Consider the following 21,934-nt stretch of genomic DNA (forward strand, 5'->3'; position numbering starts at 1 on the left):
ACTGGAGACTATGAGCCCCAGYGCCATACTTCCCCTTGCTGTGATGGGACAGAGGGTGAGAGCAAGGTGGCGGGTTGCACGATGGGGAGCAGGAAGCTCAGGGGTGAAGGCTGAAAGGTATTCCCAATTCCCTCCTCCCCARCCCTCTCCTTCCCCTTAGAAATGACACCATGCGAGCAGCAGCAGTATCTTCTCTCCAAATATTTACACAGCTTAAATACCCACACGGGGAAGGGGAAACTGCTTTGGCTCCAGCTTGAGCACACAGAGGGTCGCCCCAGCTCCTGTAATGATCCTGAGGGGTTGGACTAGTGGTCAGACCACATTACCTCTGCTTCAGTGACTCCAGCCCCACAGGCTGGGGGAGAAGCAGTGGCTCCAGGGATGCAGGGGACAGACAGATAAAGCGAGGCAAGCGGGGGGCTCCATACATATGGGGCAGGGGCAAAGACCTGTTACCCTACACAACCCCTGTTCCCTGGGGGCAGCACCCACCCAGCGCCTGGGCTGGGCTGCTGCCCTGTTGTCAGCCTAGGACAAGTTGCTGAGCTCCTTAATGGCCTGAAGGATCCTCTTCATGTGACCCACTTTGGTGATTCCCAGGTCCTGCAGGAAAGAGAGGAGGTGATGCACTTGCAGGGGCAGCCCTGGGCTCTTGCTAGTAGACAAGCCAGAGGGTGGAGGATGAGGCACAGCCCAGCTCCCCCTGCTCTCCCTCGCTGGAGCATAGTGCTTGCTTGAAACCCTCTGTCCTCTTGCAAGCACATCTCCATGCCTGAATGCAGGCGAGGGTAGGGTGCTGTCGATACTGCTTTGGGCGGGTGTATGGAGCCTGCAGGACCAAGGCCACCCCTCCCCTGCTTCCCAGCCTCTGTGCACAAGCTGCATAAGCTCAACCCTACAGACCCAGGTGTAGGGCCAACCTGCCACCAGGAGGGATASGGAGGGATGAAAAACACCACGCTCCCCAGGGCTGGCAGTCCCTTAGGAGGCACAAGGGGGTTGTACCTTCAGGTCTCTCCTCTCCAGCAGAATCAACTCTGAGCCCTGGATGTCATGTCGGACAAAAATGTCTCTGTATTCCCCTAAACCGAGAGTTTCCAGCCAAGCTGCCACCTCCTCGGAGCCCCACGTGTCTGCTAGCAGGGAAGAAAACCACAGTGGTGGACTGCTGGGGCCTGTGGAGGTAGCGGGACGCAGCAGGGCTGGCAGCGGTGATGGCAGCCTGAATACCCCTTCCCACCCCTTGCTCCAGCAGGGCCAGAGGCCACAGCCTGCTCAGGCTGCAGAGGTCTCTCTTCTTGGCTTACTTAAGGAACACCTGAGCTGCTCCTGCTTAACCAGAACCCCAGCCCTGGACAAGGCATTTACCCAAACAGCTGACCTGTACCACAGGTCCCTTCTCCCCCTTGTTGAGGAGTTAGGGGACTGGGTTCTCTGCATGTCTGGTATCAGAAAGGGCAAGCTGCAAGGGGCTCTTGGTGACAAAGGTGATACCCCCAGGCAGCCAGGAGATGCCCTGTTCCCCCTCCCTGAGGATCCTTCCCCAGTATGCCTAGGACAGGAGACTGAGGGATAGGACAGCACAGTGGGGCTCCTTCTAGGACAGACTGCACCACCTATCTCCCTGCACACTGCTCATTTTACCTGGGAGCACACTGTTGGCCTTCTGCTTCTGCAGCTTGTCCTTTTCCTTCCTGGGCTTGGGGATGTTGAGGCGAAGCTTAAAGCTGCCTTTGTTGGCACCGCTGGCACCTTCCTGTGAGAAGTGAGGCTCATGGGGTGCTACAGCTCCCTGAAGCTAGACAGTGGGCTATGCCACACCCCAGTCTCTTTGCACCCACCTCCTCGGCAGGGTGAGCAATGGGGCCCAGCCAGTGGATGTCCAGCAGCCGCTGCAACTCCTGGCCTAGCACACTCAGGGGGCCATGAAGTGCCTCCTCCTCCTGTGGTGAGTCCAGCTGTGGGGGACAGGGACAATACCTAACCCTGCTGCTACCCCCAGAAGTAGGGGTTTTGGGTGCTCTCCAGCCCCCCACTCACCCCTTTCCCTTCCAGGAATGCCCTGGTCTCAGCCCACAGCTCCTTGATGCTCAGCACCACCTCCACAGCAACGTTCCTGCTAAGAAACTGGGGTGCACAGAGGGGTAACCCCTCAAGTGGCAAGGCCCCAGAGGGTCTGGGTAAAGGCTACCTTACACTCCCACCCCCAGCTCACCTCTGAGGTGCYGGCAGCTTTGTGGGACAGGGCTTCGCTCAGTGCCAGGGAGCTGGCATTGACTGCGTGCGCCAGCTCCTGCTCCACGGCTTTGTGAGACTTGGCTGCCTCATGGATCCTGCAGGTGACAGGGGCTGGAGCTGCCAGGGCTCCCCTGGACTGGGCAGGCAGCTTTGCAGGGCCACAGCACAGTTCCTCCTTCCCTGTGCCCACCACATTCCCCTTCCCACAGTCTGACCTGGCAATGAGGGTCTCGGCCACCCGTGAGACCTGCTGCAAGAGGCTGCTCTCCTCCTCCGTCAGGTACTCCATGGACTGCTGGGAGCTGAGGCGGGGCCGTGTGGCTGCACGGTAGCCCTCCCCTTTTTGCTTGTCCTCCCAAGACTTGAGGGTGCTTTCAAATGCCTGCAAGGGACAGACACAGCCCCTCTGAGATGGTCATACCTCTCCATGTCCCAACATGGTCGTGCTGAGCACCCCAAGCTCACCCGGTCCCTTGTCAGCATCTGGGCTCTGTTCTTATGCTGGATTTTGATAATGCCAGGTGGCTGGATCCAGGCCTCTCCATCGACCTGCACAGGGACACCCTCGTCCCCCCGGATGGTGATCTTCACCACACGGCACTGTGAGGCAGACAGCCCAGGGCTGGCATCAATGGCTGCCAACCCGAGCAGAGGTGCACTGCCTCAGGCTCCACTGCTGCCCCAAAAGCCTTCTGGCACCACTTGTGGTCCCRCAGGGTGCCTTGCCACTACCTGCGCGATACGGTGGTGCTGGAGGTTGATGACCCGGGACACGGCCATCTGAATGCTGCCGAAGACTGCCACCACCTCCAGCTTCTTGTCATCGAAGGATGGAGCTCCAAAGTTCTGTAGAGGACCACTACATGTGAGACTTCCAAAATGGGCTCATTTTGGAACCCAGCTTTTCTCCCATGTGTGCCCAAGGCAGGGACATCCCAGCCCTCAGGTTTCTTAGGACTGGGGAAAGGACATCATGCCATGCAACTCCTCTCATCGTACGGGCACTCACATTGTCCTCCTTCGTGCCTCCCCAGAAGTTGATACCCCCAGCATAGCTGGGGATGTTGAGAACAGCAATGCCCTGCAGGCTGGGCAGTGAGATGGGCACCCCGTCACACTGCAAGAGAGAGCTGAGCCTGGGGGGCCGCTGCAATGCTGCCCCTCCTGCCATATCCCTGTTCTCCCAGCCCTGTACCTCCAGCTGTACCCGCTGCTCCAGGTTCTTGTAGGTGCGCTGCAGGAGCTCCTTCGTGCCTAGCACCCCATACCACATCATATTCTTGGTGCGGCTGCTGTGGGGTAAAGTGGGACAGATGAGGGGCTGTGGGCTCCCCAGTGCCTGTCACAGGCTCTGCACCCTTCCCAGGGCACTGGGTTGAACAGTCCTGGACTGCTGGCCCCACCTTAGTTTCCCCAGTTCCTGCTGCCTCCCAGGAAAGTGAAAGTGCAGCATGTTGCACCCAGATTTTGAATCTTTCCATGCCAGCATGGCAATGTCCCATGCAGTGGTGCAGAGCAAGTAAATCCCACCCTGCCCTCATGTCTTCACCCTTCCTGGGGTGTTTGTAGCCTGCCACCAAGGGGTGCTTATCCCAGCATTGGGTGCAGGTACAAAACCTGCTGCTGGAAAGAGCCCCAGCACTGTAGTACCAAATGACCCCCATGGTTCCCAGCATCTTGATGGTCCCTCCTCGTGCAGGCATTGGAGAGCCACGGTATATGTTTTTCCTGGGGGGAATCTGGGGTGTTCCAGCCAACCTGCACTTCTTGGGGTGCTCATCACGTTTGTTGTTGAATTCGAGGGAAATCTTCGCATCCAGGCCGATGCCAAAGTAGTTATTCATTACACATTTCTCCGAGAAGTGGCTGAAAGCAGGAAACAGGGTAAGCAGGTTCAGCGGCAGCTGCACATCGGTGACTCTGGATTGGCACCAGAGAATGGGGCGTAACACCCACTGGAGTGGAGTGACTGGCACTGGGAAGCCTGACCAAAGCTAGCAGGGATAGCTGCATTTTTCTCAGCTGCCATAGTGGGACACCCATGGCACAGCCCCAAGCTCCAAGTATCAGTCAGAGATCCCATAACAGGCACAGGCAGGTTCCCCCAGCATGACCACTGCTTGGCCAAGGAGGGCCTGGTACCAGGGATGCCACACCAGTAGGCAGAAGCTGCCTCCTCAAAGATGCAGCTTAGTACTAGCTCTGCTCCTGCTCCACAATGGGCAGCAAGAGTGAGCCAGAGTCCCCAGGATAGGCAGAACACCAGACTCACAGGGTGCTGGGGTCTTCAGGGAATTGCAAGCTGCCAAACGTGTCTGGCCGGTCCAGGATGATGGAGGAAGATGCAGAGGTCACAGTTACTCGCCGGGAGCCTGGCCAGGGTGGAGAGGAAGGTAGCTGCCACATGGTTTTCTGCCCAAGCCCATCCCACAACTCACCCCCATGCCCCCACAAAGAAGCCAGTGCCCCAYTGGCATCTTACTGAGCTTCTCCTCCTCCTTGTTGAGCTCCTCCGAGCTGTCCTTCCTGGGGCCCACACTGCCCTGGTAGGCTTGGGTCTGCTTGTTCTGCTCATCCACAGCTGGATCCAAAGAAGGGCATGACAGGGAGTCTGGGCAGCCCTGGGGCCGTGTGGCCCCTCCCCAGGTCAGCCCTGTGGGCTCGTGCCAGGGTGGGGCCACTGCTGCTATCCCAAGGATCCCAGGGGAGAACAAAGGCACGGGTCCAGCACCCAATGGTGGCTTCACAGACCCTGCCAAGCTGCTGCAGCATCAGGARGCTGCCAGCCCCCACCACTCCCTCACCTTTCTCTGTCTGCTCAATGATTTGCCGCAGGGCTTTCTTCAGGCTGTTCGCCCGCAACATGAGCTGCTCCTTGGATTTGAAGATGCGAGGCATGGAGCTGGGGTTGAAGCTGCCTCCTTTATCCTGGTCCTTGACATCAATGGCCTGTGCCATTTTTTCAGGTATCATGATGGCCTGAGCCTCCTCATTCAGCTCCCGCACCAGTGAGTCCAGCTTCTCATTCAGCATGGCACACTGTGGGACACCGACCTCACTCAGCACCTGGCACAAGCTGCTGCCCCCCACCAGTGCTGGGTGTTTCCAGGACACTATAAGTGCCCAGGTACCCCCAAGCACCTGCATACTCCATGCCTGGGCACCCCAAGCATGGCACACCCCAATACATGCACAACAAGGGCATAGGCCCTCCGAGCAGCCCCTCCCCTGCTCAGGGGCTGTGCCASCAGCTGGACCCAGCCCTCCAGCTCCCCTGTAGCACACCTTCTGTGCCATCAGCTCAGCCTCCTCCTTATTCTCCGTTGCGCTCTTGTAAGCCCGCCCCACTTCAGTCACAAAGTCATTGACAGTGCCACAGAGGAACCTGCCAAGGGAAGTTGCCGGAGGTCAAGAAGAGCAGAGCATGGCCAGCRAGGCACAGATGCCAGGCAGGGGGACTGCTGTGATAACACCCRCTGCTTCAGAGAGGCAGTGCCACAATTATCTGCCAGGCACCAGCACAGCTGGCAGCTGTGGTGGCCAGCTGGGACAGCCTGGCCGAGGTGGGTGCAGTGCCCCTGGGGACATGCCCTAGCTCAGCAAGAGAGCTCTGGCACCCTCCCCAACGACAGCCCCCTCCTTACTTTGCAGAGGAGATCACCACTGAGTGCTTGTCTGACTCCAGGATCTTGGCCAGGTGGAAGGCAACAGAGTCAGCGTAATGGGAGATCTGGGCCTGGGGGTCACAAGGGGAGACTGTTGGAGCCCTGCCATCCTGCCATGAGCCCTGCTTAGGGATGGAGTTTTGCTCAGTAAGCCTTGGACTGCGAATGTCCAGCCCTTATTCAGTCCACTTCCCAGCCCTGAGGGCAACCATGCCCATGCTGCTAGCCAGAGGGGAGGTGAGTCACAGCAGGAGGGAAACTGAGGCAAGGAGCACACAGAAGAGTCCAGAAGAGCTGGCTGGTGGCAGGCCAGCTCTACCTCACTTGCTGCCTGCTCCCAACTGCACATGCCAGGCTGAGACCTGCCATGCTCATTTCACTGCATGCAGCCAGCTGCGAGCCCCCTTGTAGCCTCAATCCCCAGGGACCCCAGCATGACCTCTTCCTGTGCCATCCTTCCCTGTGTGCCCCTGAGTTGGCTGACAAGTTGAACAGAAACCTGCCCTCCAGCCTGCCCTCCCCACCTCAAGCCCTCAAATGCCAACAGCTCCCACCTGGATGCTGGAGTCCCCATTTTCCTCCTCCTTCAGGATTGAGGGGGACTGCTTGGGGGCCTCATACGTCAGCACGCTCCACCTGCCAAGCAGAGACCATGGCTGCTTGCCATCTCCTAGCACAGGGAACTGGTACAGGCTGCCCAAGGGATGCCAAGGCAGAGGGGACAGAGGCACGTATTCCGTGCTCTGCTCACCGGTCCAGCATCTTGGTGGTGGCCCTTTCCAGCTTCTCCAGGATCTGCAGCAGCTGGGTGTCATCGTCGCACAGGCTGCCCCAGCCTAGAACCCGTGCCAGGTCATTGCCAGTCCCCAGGGGCAGGACACCCAGYTGACACTGCAGAAGAGGGACAGAGTGGGGTGGCTCAGAGCAGTCCCCAAGGGCATCTGTGACACCTCCAACCCTGCCATGCCCACTGCTCAGCAGCACCTAGGGGACAGAGAGGGGTCCCAAGCTGGGCTGGGTGCCAGCCTGCACAAGCAATACCAGGTACTCCCCACTCACCTGTTTGTGGAGGCCAAGGGCATCAATCTCAGAGAGCACCCAACCCACGCTGCCATCCCCACCACACACCAGGATTCTGAAGGTGGAGAACTTCTGGAAGAGGCGCAGCCTGGGGTGGGTGGGCAAGGAGAGAAGGGTGCTGTGCCAGGTGCCCCCCAAGATCCCACTCAAAGCAATTCCGGGGTGCTCAGGCTGGTGCTTACCCCAGGTGTGGGCCCCCATTCATGAGGTCAAAGACTTGGGCTGGGTTGAGGAACTGCTTGAACTTTCGCAAAAACTTGACGCCCTGGTTRTCCCCACTCTTGGAGTTAACAAAGGCCAGGAGAGGGCTGGAGCAGGTCGATGGGCAGGTGGCTTTCCAGAAACCTGCAGTGAGCCCAAACACATAAGCCCTGGYTCCCACTCCCCACGGACACTTCAGGAGAGCAGAGGCTATGTGGGTACTCCAACGGTGCTGAGCCCAACCTGTGGGGTGCTGGGGCAGGAGGGGAAGGGATGGGGATGTCCAGGGGATGGTGAGGGACAGAGGGAAGAGGAAGCACTGTGCTTTTAAAGAAATGAGATGGGGAACAAAATGTGCCTAAGGCAGAGGAGGATTGACAGCTGGCCCAGAGCCTGCACGTGCCTCAGGCACAYCTTGGCCATCCTGGTCCCCTGGCTAATGTCTGCAGGCTCCTTCCTTTGGCAGACCCAGCAACACTGCAGCAGGGACCCRCAGCAGGCATCACTGCCATTGGCACCAAGCTCTACAGCCATTGCTCTCAGAGCCCCATGGGCTGCAAGCAGGAGCCCCAGCCACAGAAGGATCACGGGGGCAACATCCCCACAGCCCACGCTCTCATCGCCTAGCCACCACTCCATCTCCACTCCCAGCCCAGCCAAGCAGAACAGATCGGTAATACAAAGCACTGGGAGCTGCTGAGTCAGAGCGTGGGCTGCTATGGAAAAGCTTGCTGACAGCAGTACCCCTATGCTAAAGCAGGACAGCATGGCAGGACAAGGGGAAACTGAGGCATTGCTAAGTTGTACCCAGTTGGGCAGGCAACAGCCACAGCCACAGCCACAGCCACAGCCACAGCTGGCTGGGCTGCTGGAGAGGGACAGGGCAGGGATGCTGCAAGGGATCAGTCACCCAGCAGCCAAGGCTCTGGAGCTGAGGAGCAGCTGCGTGATGGTTACCCTGACAGCATCCCAATGAGTAATGAGAGGCAGATGAGGCACCGGCTGAGCTRAGTGGTGAAAAGCAATAAAGAAACAAAGAAATAAATATCAGGAGGAGAAGAACAGATTTTGCTCAGCGGAGGCCAACTGGGCACCTCAGGAGGAGACAGCTGGGGGCATCCCCCTAGGCTTCACATGGCTTTTCCCTGCAGTGTCCCATATCAGGGCAAAGCTGTGCTCTGCACTACCAAAAAACAGCTGAGCTTCAGACACACTGGGAAATAACGCAAGCAAGAACTTCATCCTGCCTTAAAAGATGCTGAACCGTTGAGGTGCAACAGAGGACAGCCCACCTCAGGGGTGGAGGGCTGGAACCACTGATCCTATCACAGAGGCCGTGGGCCTCTGGACCGTGTCCAGAGCCGCTGCAAGAAGTGGACTGGCAGGAGCAACTGAAGCCACATGTGGGCAAGAAGTGCCATCCCAAAGCCCACAGAACATGACCAAGCCCTGGGACACAGTATAAGACAACAAGCAGCCTTCAACCAAGGGAGGAGTTGACTCAAGCCTGTTGATGGTGGTGCTCCTGCTGTCCCACAAAGCAGCACAAGTCAAATCATGCAGAGGAGCTCAGACAGCTCAGAGCCTCCCCACCACCAGCCCAGCCCTGTGCCTTCCATTACTCACCATCAGAATCAATGCTGTTCAAGGCAGTTGGCGGGATAATGGACACTTTATACTGGCCCAGGGGGCACCTCCTGCCAAGAAGCTCCTTGCAGGCACTGTGAACCTGGGAACACAGGCACACCTGTGTATAAGCAAAGCTGAAGGATGCCACACCAAAGTCCCTGCCATCAGCTGGGATGCCATTAGCTTTCCCAGCGATGCACAGAGGAGGGGCAGTGCTGGCTGTGCTGGGAGAGGGATGGGGACAGGGATGGGTAGATCCTTACAATGGCTTTGCACCACAGACACCGCCAGTCCTGCAGCCTCCGGACACTGCCACAGGTCCGGTCGCAGACAGCGCAACGCGCGCTGACAGGCAAGTTCCCCTCCAGCCACTGGTGGGGCATGGCCACCTGTAGAGAACAGCAGCACCAATGGCATCCTGCATGCTTGAGGGACAACATCATAGGCCAACTCTTTCTCTGGGCACCATGGAGGTGGTGCCACACAGCAGGGCAAGGCAGGTCTGGGACCACTCCCGTGTCCTCTCATCTCTGCCTGCCTGGCCTCYTGAAGCCACCAGCCTGTGAGGCAGGGCAGATGTGACCCCAGAAAAGRGGGTCTGGAGGAGGTCCCACTTGGACAGCAAAAAGGGATCCTGATACAGGGCATCAGAGAAGGTGTCCCCAAGCTCTGCCCCAGCAGAGCCAAGCCCAGAGGCCATACAATGCAGGAGAAAGCTAGACAGCTACGGTTTCTTCCTGCTGAGTTGTGCACAGCGAGGCCAGTTCTGCTGCTGGCTCTGTCCTGCCAGGAGCCCTGACAGGCACTCCCCTGCTTACCCCATCCTCATCTTCGATGATTTCAATGCCGATGGAGGCCAGGGTCGTCCACTTGCAGTTGTTTGTGGCTCTAACAGCACAGCGCTTGTGTGCCTTGAACTTGCAGACTGCACAGGGGGAAGCAGTGAGGAGCAGGGAAGGTTCCCATGGCATGCACAGCCCTTGTCCCAAACCCCTCCGCATCTGGGGATAGCAGGCAGTGGGCATTGCCCTGCACCATTCCTGCTCTGGCCCAGCCTTGAACYCCTGCCCACCTCCCAGCAGGATCCCAGCACTGACCTTCACAGGAGAGGCCATGGGAGGTGACCCCTGGAAGAGCTTCACGACACACATTGCAGAAGGTGGGCCGAGCGTGAGAGCAGGCGTACCAGTTGTGCATGCCCGAGAAGTGTTCCATGTTGAATTGTGTGGTCTGGAGGCACAGCCCTGCCCCATCAGTGCCTGGGACCCTCAGTTGGCACTCCCTCCCTCCTGGCCCCATGAARTCCCCACAGCCCAACTCCTGTCCCCCTTTTGGGGCTGCACCAAGAGCAGCAGTTCTTGCCCAGCAGCCAAAGACACACCGAGGGAAACACACTCCACATGAAAAAATGGATCCACGCAGTCCCCTGCCCACATCACCTCATGGATCTCCCACTTCTGGACAGATTTCAGGGCAGCGATCCAGTCTTCCATCTCCTTCCGGTTCTCAGCACATAAGATGAGTTTCCGGAATGGTGTGATCACCTGCAACAGCCACCATCCCCACGTTCTCTCCCACGGTTACCGCCAGACCAGGCAGAACCCAGCACAGACCCCAGCAATCTCTGCGTGTGCCCCGAGTGTGGTGTGCCACCTCAGCAGCATAAGGCCATGCTATGGGGTGCCTCATGGCTCTGGGGGGATGAGCGAGGTCTGCAGTGACTCCCCACTAGGTGCCGAGGTCTCCACAGGGTGCAGTTGGTAGCCCCACACCTCCCTCACCGTGAAACTGTTGTTGATGTTCTTGGTGCTGGTCTCAGCCACGCTGGCATCAGACAAGTCCACCTCGTCAAAGATGAGGGACTGCRAGGGAGAAACCAAAGCCTCAGTCCACCAGGCAGGGATCTCTATCCCCTCCTGGGGTGGCAGACTCAGGTCCCCACCAACCAAGCATGCTGGAAGCGTCCCCCAGCCTACCTTGGCATCCTTAGCATAATAGAGTGTCCTGCCCCGCAGCTTGAAGTATCGTCTCTTCCACCTCTGGAAGGAGCTCGTCTGCTTCAGCAACAGCCCCTCCTTTACGCTCTTCTGGAGAGACCACAGCATCTTGAGYTCCCGCAGCCCCCCGGGATCACCAAAGCCACCATTTTCCCCTGTGATACCAGTCCCTGGGTCCCCAGGAGCACAGATGGAACATTATGGGGCTCACTCTCTGCTGCATGTAACAGGGCAAATTATGTTCCCTGCCCACCATTGTCTGGGCACTGGGCACTCCCAGTGATCTGGAAGGATGTTGCTGGGCATGGCAGAGCTGGAAGATGCAGGTCTCCAGCAGTGCAGAGCTGCTGATGCTTCCTCTCCATCCCCAGGGCGGTGCCTGGAGAAACTCACTCTGCTGCAGCTCCTCAGAAGCCAAGGGCAGAACTGGGGTCAGGAGAGCTTCCTTTGAAGGGACACCAGTGCTCCAGAAACAACAGGACTGCACTGGGGAGGTGGCATTACCTGGGCACTGTGGGCCCAGCCAGTTTGGGGAACAGACAGTCAGGGTGCAGCCAGCCCTGCCTGGCCCTCCCAGCCCCTGGAGAGGACARCCCGGGGCTGAGGATAGCCTCAGCAGGCAGACCATCCCCTGCAGCACAGCACATCACTGCAACCTTGCTGCCCATCCTCTGCCCTCCCCGAAACACAGCACCTGCCAATATTTACCTCCTCGCAGTGATGTTTACAAGACTCAATTAATTAGTGTTCGTAACACGGCTACAAGCCTGTGCTGAGCGGGATGGCAGAGATGCTCTGGCACTGCCTCATCTTTGATTGTATCTTCTTTAAACACCACCGGCAGCCCTGTTCAGCTGCTCCTCTGCAATTAGCTGCCACAGTGGTTGTATCCGATCCAGGAATGTAATGACRAGCCATATTTAACGGCAAATTAGCACTGGGTACGAGGGCACAGCACGAGAACCACGGCCCCGGGGCTCTGCACTCCGGGCCAACCCATGTGCTGCAAGAGGTGGCACCCAGGTACTTACCAGCCTGTAAACATGCCAGCCCCAGGTATCAGCCTTAATCTACTGCCCCATGGCTCTGAATCAGATGACCAAAGCACTAGGAATAGCAGAAGCCTTCAAAGTCACAAAGAAGCCAAAACCCCACCCGGGGTGCTCCCTGAGGCTAAACTCTCAAAAAACCCACCAGCTTGCAGTTTGAAAAGGACATTTTAAGCCTTTATTGCTGCCCAAGACTAGCACAAAGTTTGGCTGTGATCAATCACCACAATGCCTACAAATGTCAATGCAGGTTCAAATAGCACAGCTGTCCCCAGTGCCAGCACCTCGGAACACACCAAGTCCCTTCCCTGGCCTCTCAGCTGTGAGAGTGCAGAGGAGTCCTTCCAGTGGGGTCCAGCTGTGACTCCCAGATCCACACCAACCATGCACCCTAGAAGTCGTTGTCCCACACCAGGAGGTGTGGACAAGCCAGGTGGAATCCAGCCCCAAACACCACATCCACCAGACCTGGCTGCACTCATCAGGCGCAGGTGCTGTGTTTGCTGCAGTCGTTGCTGTTGCTGCAAAGGACAGGCAGTGTGTGACAGTGAGATGTGGCATGGGGAGCTGTAACAGGGGGGCCCAGGAAAAAAGGAGGACAAGGAGAAGAAGAGGTGGGTCCATGATGGTGCCTCAGAGTTATCACAGCAGGGCCTGGAATCAGCAGAGCATGGAACTGTGCCTGGCTCCAAGCCATGTAGATGGCAGGTTACAGCMAGGACAGCTGCCCAGGAGGGTGGCACTTAACTCCTGCAAAGGAGGGTCAGAGCTGAAACATCCCCAGCAGCAGCTCCTGACAGACAGAAGCAAAAAGGCATCACCCAGCCCCAAGATGTCACAGTCCTGGCCATTCCAGGGACAGGACAGAGCTGCCCTGAAAGAGTCCTCCACCTCCACCACAACACCCATCAGAGTTTGACAACACTTCCAGTACCACAGCTGGGGGGAAGTGTGCCTCAGCTTTCCACCAGTGCAGACTAATCCCTAGTATCCCAACATGGGGCAGCACAATTGGTGCAGAGAAGCTCAGGGGGAACCTGTCCCCATGCCCACCTTTGAGGGCTGCTTTGGGCATCAAAGCCCAAGCCTTCTGCTTTGCCACGTGCAGCATCTTGCTGCACGACTCATGTCAGCAGCTGCCTATCCAGGCTACATCATCCCTGGTGTGTGATGCTATCTGGCACAGGTTCCATTGGTGCCAGCATGGGCCCAGACAACCCCCTCCCTGGGGAAAATAAGGTAGGTCTCCTCTCCAAAATGAGYCCCGGAGCCCAGCTGTCCCACGCTGCCTGGGCAGGCACACAAGTCTGGGGCACTGGAGGGTTGTGTCAGGATCTCACCGCGATGAGCCACCCACCTACCTCATTTTTTGACCATGGGTTTCAGCCAGGAGCACCTGCTCCAGCTGCTGGAGCAGGGAGCAGCTCCCAAGCRGCTCCATGTTTCTGGACCTCTGCTTTTGGAATGAACAACAGGAGACCTGAGAGACACCTGATGGCCAAGGCAGCAGCRGGTCCAGCCACACAGTGGGAAGCCACACTGCAGCAGCATTACTGAGTGAGCCCAACGTTTCCCCTTTGCAAACAGGAAAGGTGGGGAGATGGCAAGAGCAGRCAGGCCATGCCAGGGTGGCACCACCCCTGCTGTGCTGGCTCCCCGAAACCCTGTCCAGGACTCCAGGGTCACCACAATAACATAGTCCCCTATAGTAAGTGGCTATTAGATACCCTGGAGCTCAAAGGAGCTGGAGCTGAGCACCGGCAGCACAGAGACTGCCTCTTCTTCCGGGAGAGCTCTTGGGGACACTGGCAACCCCTGACCACTGGGCTGGGAGCTCTGCACTGGTCACTGGGCAGCTGTAAGCACAGTGTGGCATCCACTCCAAAACAAGCCCAAGCCCCTCCACTCAGCCCAACCACAGCTTTTCTCCCTGGAAAGTCCCAGACAGCACTGGAGGGAGCCTCAGCAAAGCCAGTGCTGGTCCCATCTCAGCAACCGAGGCAGCACACCGAGAGCCACTTACAACATGCCTGGCAATCAGCCAAAGGCCAGCTCCCCTATGGGGCTCAGTCCCAGCACTCCACTGCCCCRTTCCAAGGGCCCTTCCGGCTCTCTCCACCCCAATGGACACAGCACCAGCACTAGGGGGATCCCAGAGGCACAGGGTGGGAAGGCAAAGGCAAGAACGAAACCACACAGCATCTGCAAACATACTACCACCTCCAGCTCAGATGCAGCTGAAGTGGCAGTGGCAGCGGCGTCTCAGAACGGACACAGCTAAAAATGGCCGTGGGAAGATGGCCAGCCATGTGCCCTGCCAGGACCGGGCCGGTTCCCAGAGGCCATCATGCCACAGGCTGGCTGTGTGCTCAACACAAGCAGGGGGCTTGAAGCACAGCCTAGGGGAGCTCAGCACCCTCCAGCCGGAATTCTTCCAGGTTAGACTACAACTGGAAACACCAGCCCTTCCTTCAGCCCTAAACTCAGCCCTAAGGCAGAGCYCCGGGATGCTGCTTTCCTCTGTCACCCCACTCTCCCAGCTCTGCCACCACCACTCCTGGGAAGAGCCCATTGTGCAGCCAGGTCTGACCACAGCTGGGACAGGAAGGTTTTACTGCTGGGATCATCTCAGACAGTGAAAGAGCAGCTGGAGAAGAGTCAGGAAGGTTGTTACTCAGGAATGCTGCCACATCTGGCTGGCGAGCACACTGTCTGCCCACACAGCTGGCCACCCTACACCACTCCTGAAGGGATATACTTGTCCCTGTGACCATACGATGCCTCATCCAGTAGGAGGAGAAGGGAAAGAGAAGAGGATCACCTGTCRACACATCAACCTGCATTGCACCAGCATCATTCCAGGCACTAACCCTCCTGCTTCAAATGCAGCAGTGCACTGGGCACAAGCTGGGGTCCAGTTGMATCAGAGCATATCCCCCAGCTGAGCCAGCAGGCACCAGGACACCGGGGGAGAGCTAACAGCCCTCAAACAGCCCAGCTGCAGGTCTCCAGCAGCTGCTGGGCACCCCGTGGGCTGGAGTCAGTTGGAAACCTTATCAGGCTTTGTGACACAGCAGAGCTTTTCCGGGACTGGGCAGTCGGGGGCTCGGTGCCTGATGAGTGCTATGGCTCCACAGGCTCAGCTGCTCCCTGGGGATGGAGCTTTCTGCCATTGCAGGACTACAATATCCCTTCCCCATGCTGGGGGGATGCTTGAAAGGAGATTCCAGCACAGTCCTGACAAGTCATCACATGGTGCTCATGAGGCCATTGAAAGGGGCAGAGAATTAACAGGAGAGGAATGAGGAAAGGAGCCCCCAGAAAAAAGGCAATCCCCCTACATCTCATCCTTCAGCAGCTGCTTTTTGCAAATGAGGTCATGCTTCCCTATCTAAAGTCACATTGACCCCCAAAGATCCTACTGGAAGGCATCCCACACTAACTCAACCTGTGCTGGTTTCCCCCAGTTCTCCCCCTGCCCCTTGTGCCCCTATGCCAGTGGGCACAGCCCTCCCGCTTTGCCCAGCAGGGGTGGCAAGAGCTGATGGGCAAGAGAGGTATTTGCATAATGGAAAAAGTGAGTAGGGAGAGGGCAGAGAAACCTCACCAACATCCGGCTAGTGACAGTGGGGCTGTCTTCACACCCCAGGCACCAGCCCTAATTAATGAGAGCAAGCCCATCCTCCCTGGTCTTGGACAGTTTTCTTGTCTTGAGGTGCAATTTCCTGTTTTTTCATCTCTGTCCATTGCCAGACATTATCGAGAAGAGCCTGGTTCCCTCTTTGCTGCACCCTCCCTTTCAAAAATTGGGGACCCCTTGSTTACAGACTCTCCTCCAGGCCGAACAGTCCCAGCTCTCCCAGRCTCTCTCTGTATGAGAGACGCTCCAGTGTCCCACCAGTGTCAGGTTTGGAGGATGCATTGCCCAGGAGTCATGGGCAGGAAGGTTTCCAGGCCTGGCCCCAGCACCTCTATACCTTGTTTTCTTTGTCATTTGGCCAGGATTTAGCCCTCAGTGGACAGCCTTCCACATGGCCTGGTGCTACTGCACTGCCTCACCAGGCTCCCCTGAGCTGCCCAATACCCCAATATGCACAGGTACAGCTTATTCCACTATTCCTGGAGCCCCCTGAACCTTCAGGATGCTCAATGCCTGCAGCAAGACAAAGAGTCCTCATTCCTCAGGGTATCAACAACCCCACCGACCTCGCCGAGCCCCATGGGAGGATTCTGATGGGTCCTTCAGCCCCACCAAGCAGCTGTGATGTATCTCAAGACCAGGAATTCCCCTTTCCCCTGCCCACCATGGCCATGCACATTGTATTCACACCATGGGCAACTCTGGATCCCTGGCATGCACCCTGCTGTGCCTCCCTTGATGCCTCCGCCTCCTAGCTCTGGAGGTGCTCCTAGCAATCACCCCAGGACCTGTCATCCACTGAACCAAAGAGTATTGCTAGATCACTCTATGCCTCCACTCAGCTGCCAGGAGAACCTGTGCGGGGGCAACACTGGGAAGTGAACATCCCAGCCAAACAGGCAGGATGTGCCCCGCCAACCCCAGCAATTCCAGTGTGCTGTCGTTCTCCAAAACCAGTGCCCCCTCTGCTCCCTGTTCTTTTGCTGACACAAAGCAGCCCACAGGGTATCCCTAGTCCCAGCCTGGAGAAAGCCAAGCTGCGTGTGTGGAGTGGGGGAACATGACTAATGAGGAGCTTTGAAGAGGGGATGGGTCCACAGGCATTTGGAGTGCAGAAGCACTGGAACTGGGGAGCAGGAATCAGAAGGATGCAGCAGATCCCCATAATGATCATCACCTGCTCCTGTCCCAGGGGCTGGCCAACTGCCTGGCGTGGGACAAGCTGCCCGCTATCAGCACCAGAGACCAGGGTCTCCCCAGTCAGTGTGRATGGGCAGTGGCGTGGGGGTCCTGACCTTTCCCAACCCCATAACATGGGAGGCTCCTACAGGCCCTTTCCAGCACCCCACCCACCACATATGACCAAAAACAGGCTGGTGTGATCCGTCCCCCCAACAGTCTCTGGAGCTGCCACCCTGGCACTGAACTCTCCTGTGTTCATTAGGTACCTGTCCCTTGGGTGTAGGCAAAGGTTCCCTCCCCCCACCCTTGCCCCACATGGGTGACACGGGTGTCAAGATTCCTCAGGAAGGTGCCTGCCATGGCACACACACTGTGGCTGTGGCTGGGGTGACAGGCAGCACATGTTCCATGGCAGGACTATGAGCCAGGGWCAGCCTGACCTGGGTGGCAGCAGCAATCTCATCCCAAAATCCTCTTCTCTGTAGGGAAGGAAGGAGTCCATCCAACAAGGAGCCAGGCAGGCAACCATGGTCCTGACCATCTGTACCAGGGCAAAATCATTCTCAGGAAGAACACTGAACCACAGCACTGAATACACTGAGGTGGCAGAGGAGGCATACAGAGCCCACCCTCAGGTCCTTCCAACTCCAGCCCAGCCAGCCCTTACCCTCTCCCCCATCTCCAYCACCTGCCTGCCCTGGCACACTGCACAGCATCACCTCTTGCATGGCTAATTGCTGATGCCAGGCAGGATGTGCGCAGCAGCCACAGCGGGCAGGGAGACAGCCTTTCCCCACACGCAGCCTGTCAGCGGTGAGGCCAGACATGCTGGTGSTAGAGAGGGGCTTGACCCCCTGGGCTGGGGCTCAGAGCATGTTTGTGTTCCTGTGCTGCTGCTGAGGGACATGAGYATAGCTCAGCCATCTGCCCTTTCCTCTCGGGTGTCCTGGTGTTGATGGGTCCCTGTGATGTCCCAGTGCCCCACAGCATGGCAARTGCTCCATGGCAAACTCCAGTGTCTACCGCTACCCTTCTGGAAGGGTGCTGAGGGCTTGCRCAGAGAACTAAGCATCCCCATGACTCTCCCGCTGCCAACCATGCCTCACCCCCAACACCGTGCACCCAGCATAGCCCTCTACACCCACCTGGCAGCCAACTTGGAGAGGGCAGAATTGGTGCCAGCCTGCTTCAAAGAAGGGGAAACTGAGGCACATTACTTAAGCAGCCAGAGTGACTCAGTGAGAGCCTCCTCAATGTCCCATGCCCCAGAAGTCTCTCATGACAAATCGGAAAACCCCACAGTGCCAAGTTGGGAGCATGCAATTTCCATACCCATGGGCAGGCATCTTCTGCCCCATCTTATCTAGTTGCACCAGGCTTGGGGCAACATCCAAGGCAGAGCCAGTGGGAGGGGAGCCTGTCCCAGGCCCAAGCAACCCCAGAACTACCACCAGACCTAGCACTGCCCCTCTCCCTTCCTTCATGCCCTCAGCAGCCAACACGAGATCCCGGTGATAGCCCCCAGCTTCACAACTGCATTCCCATGCTGTGTTTTCAGAATTCTCCCCTCACCCTAGAGCAGCACAGCCACCAAAACCCCACCAAAGGGTGGCTGGCACCAGAAGCTGACTGCAGGGGGATTTCTGGCAGCCTCTGTGTGCCCAGCACTGCAGGCACTGCTTTGACTTACTCTGCAACCTCCTTCCCGCAGCTGAAATGTGGATGCAAAGGGATTGCACACCTGGCATATCATCAGGAGCATCCTGCCAGCATCGTGTCTGCACCCTCCCTCCCCAAAATGTCTCTCCCCAGCCTCCTTCTCTCTCCACTTCCCACTTGGCCATTCAGCCCTCGTTATTTCTCCCTGCATTGAATTTCTCTGTCCCCACCTGGGACACCTCTGGCAAYGCACTGCTGTTTGGCTAAAGGCACCACACCCCAAATTTTGTAGGTACTATCAAAATAGCATCTTCTGAGTGAACTGTGATACACACACACCAGCTGCTCTCATGCCAGTGGCCGGGAAGTATGAGTGTCACATCTGACCTCAGAGGTGCTCCTATTCATCCAGCAAACCACCACTGGGGACTGTATCTGTGGGAATGAGGCCTGCAGGGAAGCTGGCACAGCCAAATGAATCTGGGGCACTAGGAAAGATGCAGGTTCCATTTTGCAACCCACCAAGCCCTGCACACGCAGTGCCTGCAGCAGGGTGTGGGATCCCTATAGAACTGACATGACCCTAAATCTCAGCCCCAGTAGACCCATGGGGCACTGCCTCCCCAAGAGGGACAGTGAGGGGAACAAATCTGGCATGAAGGCAATGTGGTGAGGGCAGTCTGGATATGGGAGAATTTTATCCCTGAATGGCGGGATAAAATCTGTGCTTCACAACCCCATGGGACCAATGCTAACACTACCACTGTATGGTATGCATGTTTTCATGTCCCCTCCCACAGGGCACAGGGGGCCAGAATCCTCCCAGTTTTGGCTGGATCAAGTCGGCCAGCAGCAAGAACCTGGTACTTATTTACACCCTGGAGAAGGTAAACACCCCTACCCCATTCTCAGCAGTGACCCCATACCCAGCCAGCCCCTCACTCCCAGCATCCCACACCCCTGACCTTGCTTCTCATCTGCCCCGAGGTGGAAACCTTCCGGATGAGCTTGTGGGAATTGTCCTCCTGCTCGCCCTCGCTGTCGGATGACTCCTCACCACCCACCTCGGGTGAGATGGGTGCCAGCTTGTCCGAGTCCAGGGATGACACTGATTCCCGGGTCTTCCTCAACAACAGGTCTCCGGGCACCAGCTTCTCAGCCATCTTCCCACCTGGCTTGGCTCAGAGCTCTGCCTCCTTGTGACAGCCCTGAGAGGACAAGGACACACAGCAGTGGAAGAAGAGCAATGAAAGGGGAGGCATGACACCTCGTACTCTAGAGCTCCACCAACTGGGAGGTGCAGYCCTGGAAACCAAGGGAGATGGAGCTTCCTCGCCCAGGAACACACAGGATGGCATCGTTGCTGGCAAAGTTTTTCTTCCTTGCCTTTTTTTCAGTGTCCCAACTATTCTTCAGCCTACCTGGCATCCCAACGTTGTCCCTGGCTTGGACGCAGGAGACTGTGGCTGCCCCACGCTCGGGCATTGGTACATTGATGCATAGAGGAYGCAACCCCTTCCCACAGCCTGTGCTAGGTCCCCTTGCTGCCCATCTCCGAGGTGCCAGGCTGCTCTGCGTGGCCCGGGACAGCGCAGGGATCTCCATGAAAAAGCAGCAGCTGGACCCCGTCATCCATCTGGCTCCGGCAACGGAGAAAGGATGGAAGCACCTCCCGAGCCCATGGGTCGCCAGCCTCGAGCAGGTGGCTGCGGGTGGGCTGGGATGGAGGAGGGAGCGAGGGGTTCCCGCATGCGGGGAAAGCCATCTCCCCACGGCATCCCTGCCAGCCCCGAGAGCTGTGGAGAGGCTACGGGGGCACCTACCTGGACGAGCAAGCCTGGACGGCTGCAGGGCTGCCGTGCCCGGGCCGTGGGTGGCGGGGGGCACTCCACGGCGCCGTACCGGGCCCCACGCATCTACCGCAGGCAGGCTGCGCCGCGCCCTCCCCCTTCCCCGCGGCTGCCGACAACCGCGGTGCCGTGTCTCCGCGCAGCAACAAGCGTTGCGGGGAGAGGAGACAGGGAGAGCGAGGGCAGCGCTACTGAGCGCCCCCCCCCTCCCTGGGCACACTGCCTCCTCCAGCCTCAGGGCTGCCGGGTGCCGGATCCCCGCCGAGCATCCCGCAGCAYGCCCAGGCGGGTGAAGGCGGAGCGCCCCCCGCCCCGCACACACCTTGCACGATCCGAGCCGCCGCTGCCGCTGGTGCAAGGTCGCTCTTTCTCCGCCCCCGCCCGCCGTCCGCAGCGCCCCCGGCCCCGCCGGGACGTGCCTCCGCAGGCGGCCCCGGCCCTGCCCCTGCCGCAAGCCCCGGCCTGCTCGGCGCGGCGGGCGCTGCTGCGCGGCGCGGGCGGCCCACGCACGGCCCCGAGCATGCGGGCACGGCGGGCACCCGCGCGCCGCCGCGCGCATCCGTGTGCGGCACCCGCGCGGGCACGGGAGAGCACGTGCACACACGTGTGCACTGCCCGCCCACACGGGCACGGCGGGCACACCCAACCGGGGTGTGCACAGCACTGCCACCGACACTCCGGTGCGCGCACTCCTGCGCTCACACAGGCACGGCGGGCACACCCAGCGGGGGTGTGCACAGCACTGCCACCGACACTCCGGTGCGCGCACTCCTGCGCTCACACAGGCATGCACAGCCCCGGCGTGGCCACGCGCGCACACACATACACATCACCATGCACATACGTGTGCACATGCTCACACATGCACGGGCGGACACGGCTCAGGCATGGGCGTGCACTTACACTGCCACCATGCACAAAGAGTGCTTCACTCACATGGGCACATGCGTGGGCATGGGGAAGCATATGCACCACTGCAGTGCACCTGTGTGTGCATCACCCATGTGGGCAGGGCCAGCATATGCACAGGCATCACAGCCACGCATCTGTGTGTACACCATCCTCACAGGCATATGCACAGGCAGGCACATGCAGGGTTTCCATGCCCTTACGTGTGGTCACAGATCATATGCACAAGCCTGCACGCCCCAGGCATGGGAAAGCATATGCACCATGTGCATGCACATAGATGTGCGTGAGCTTGGTTGACCACATGCACTGCCACTGTACACATATTTGTGTGTTCCCCACATGGACAAGCGTGGGTACATGGCTGGCATGGGTGAGCATTCACACTGTRGCCAGATACATTTTTGTGCAGATACCCACATGAACATCGCAGGCACAGGTGAGCATGTGCACCATTGCCATGCAAGCCTATGGGCATATGGCAACACATGGAGGCATGGCAGAGGACACACACAGATGCCTCCACACACTTACTTGTACACACTTTTCCACATGCACGCAAACGTGCTGGCAGTCCAGAAAGCCACCTATGTCCTGAGTGCATCCCCAGCAGCGTAAGCAGCAGGATGAGGAAGGGAGTTTCTCTCCTTCTGCTCTGCTCTGCTCTAGCCAGATGCCCAGAAGTGCTGGCTCCAGCTCTGGGGTCTCCAGCACAAGGAGCTGTTGGAACARGTGCTCTGAAGGATGAAAACCATCTACTATGGACACTGTGAGATGTGGGGTTGTTCAGCCTGGAGAAGACCGGGGAGACCTTAGAGTAGCATTTCAATAT

The 21,934-nt window shown here is 58.3% G+C and overlaps 1 protein-coding gene across 8 annotated transcripts; it reads right to left on the reverse strand.

Annotated features, from left to right (window-relative positions):
• Positions 1–49: 49 nt before the first annotated feature.
• LOC130578698 (diacylglycerol kinase delta-like) lies at positions 50–20,597 on the reverse strand. 8 transcript variants are annotated; one of them, XM_057374964.1, is made up of 30 exons: positions 20,516–20,597; positions 19,309–19,551; positions 10,793–10,903; positions 10,598–10,678; positions 10,256–10,360; positions 9,914–10,046; positions 9,635–9,741; positions 9,080–9,205; positions 8,814–8,916; positions 7,169–7,331; positions 6,966–7,074; positions 6,658–6,797; positions 6,461–6,542; positions 5,886–6,028; positions 5,527–5,626; positions 5,046–5,280; positions 4,724–4,822; positions 4,514–4,613; positions 4,000–4,107; positions 3,437–3,533; positions 3,251–3,358; positions 2,974–3,087; positions 2,707–2,841; positions 2,457–2,623; positions 2,219–2,336; positions 2,044–2,130; positions 1,845–1,961; positions 1,648–1,759; positions 1,009–1,178; positions 50–606 (listed from the first exon to the last, which is right to left on the reverse strand). In XM_057374964.1, exons 2-30 carry the CDS (start codon positions 19,504–19,506, stop codon positions 532–534), a joined length of 3,543 nt encoding a protein of 1,180 aa, XP_057230947.1. In that variant the 5' UTR covers positions 19,507–19,551; positions 20,516–20,597; the 3' UTR covers positions 50–531. The 8 variants fall into 8 exon arrangements, with proteins under 8 accessions (XP_057230947.1, XP_057230948.1, XP_057230946.1 ...); XM_057374965.1 differs by lacking the exon at positions 20,516–20,597 and adding an exon at positions 20,167–20,494; XM_057374963.1 differs by lacking the exon at positions 20,516–20,597 and adding an exon at positions 20,167–20,494 and having other exon boundaries at positions 19,309–19,979.
• Positions 20,598–21,934: the final 1,337 nt, after the last annotated feature.

This window comes from Malurus melanocephalus, unplaced genomic scaffold, assembly GCF_030028575.1.
Source record: "Malurus melanocephalus ecotype Western Australia unplaced genomic scaffold, MMel_1.1 scaffold_237, whole genome shotgun sequence".
NCBI classification, from domain to species: Eukaryota; Metazoa; Chordata; class Aves; order Passeriformes; family Maluridae; genus Malurus; species Malurus melanocephalus.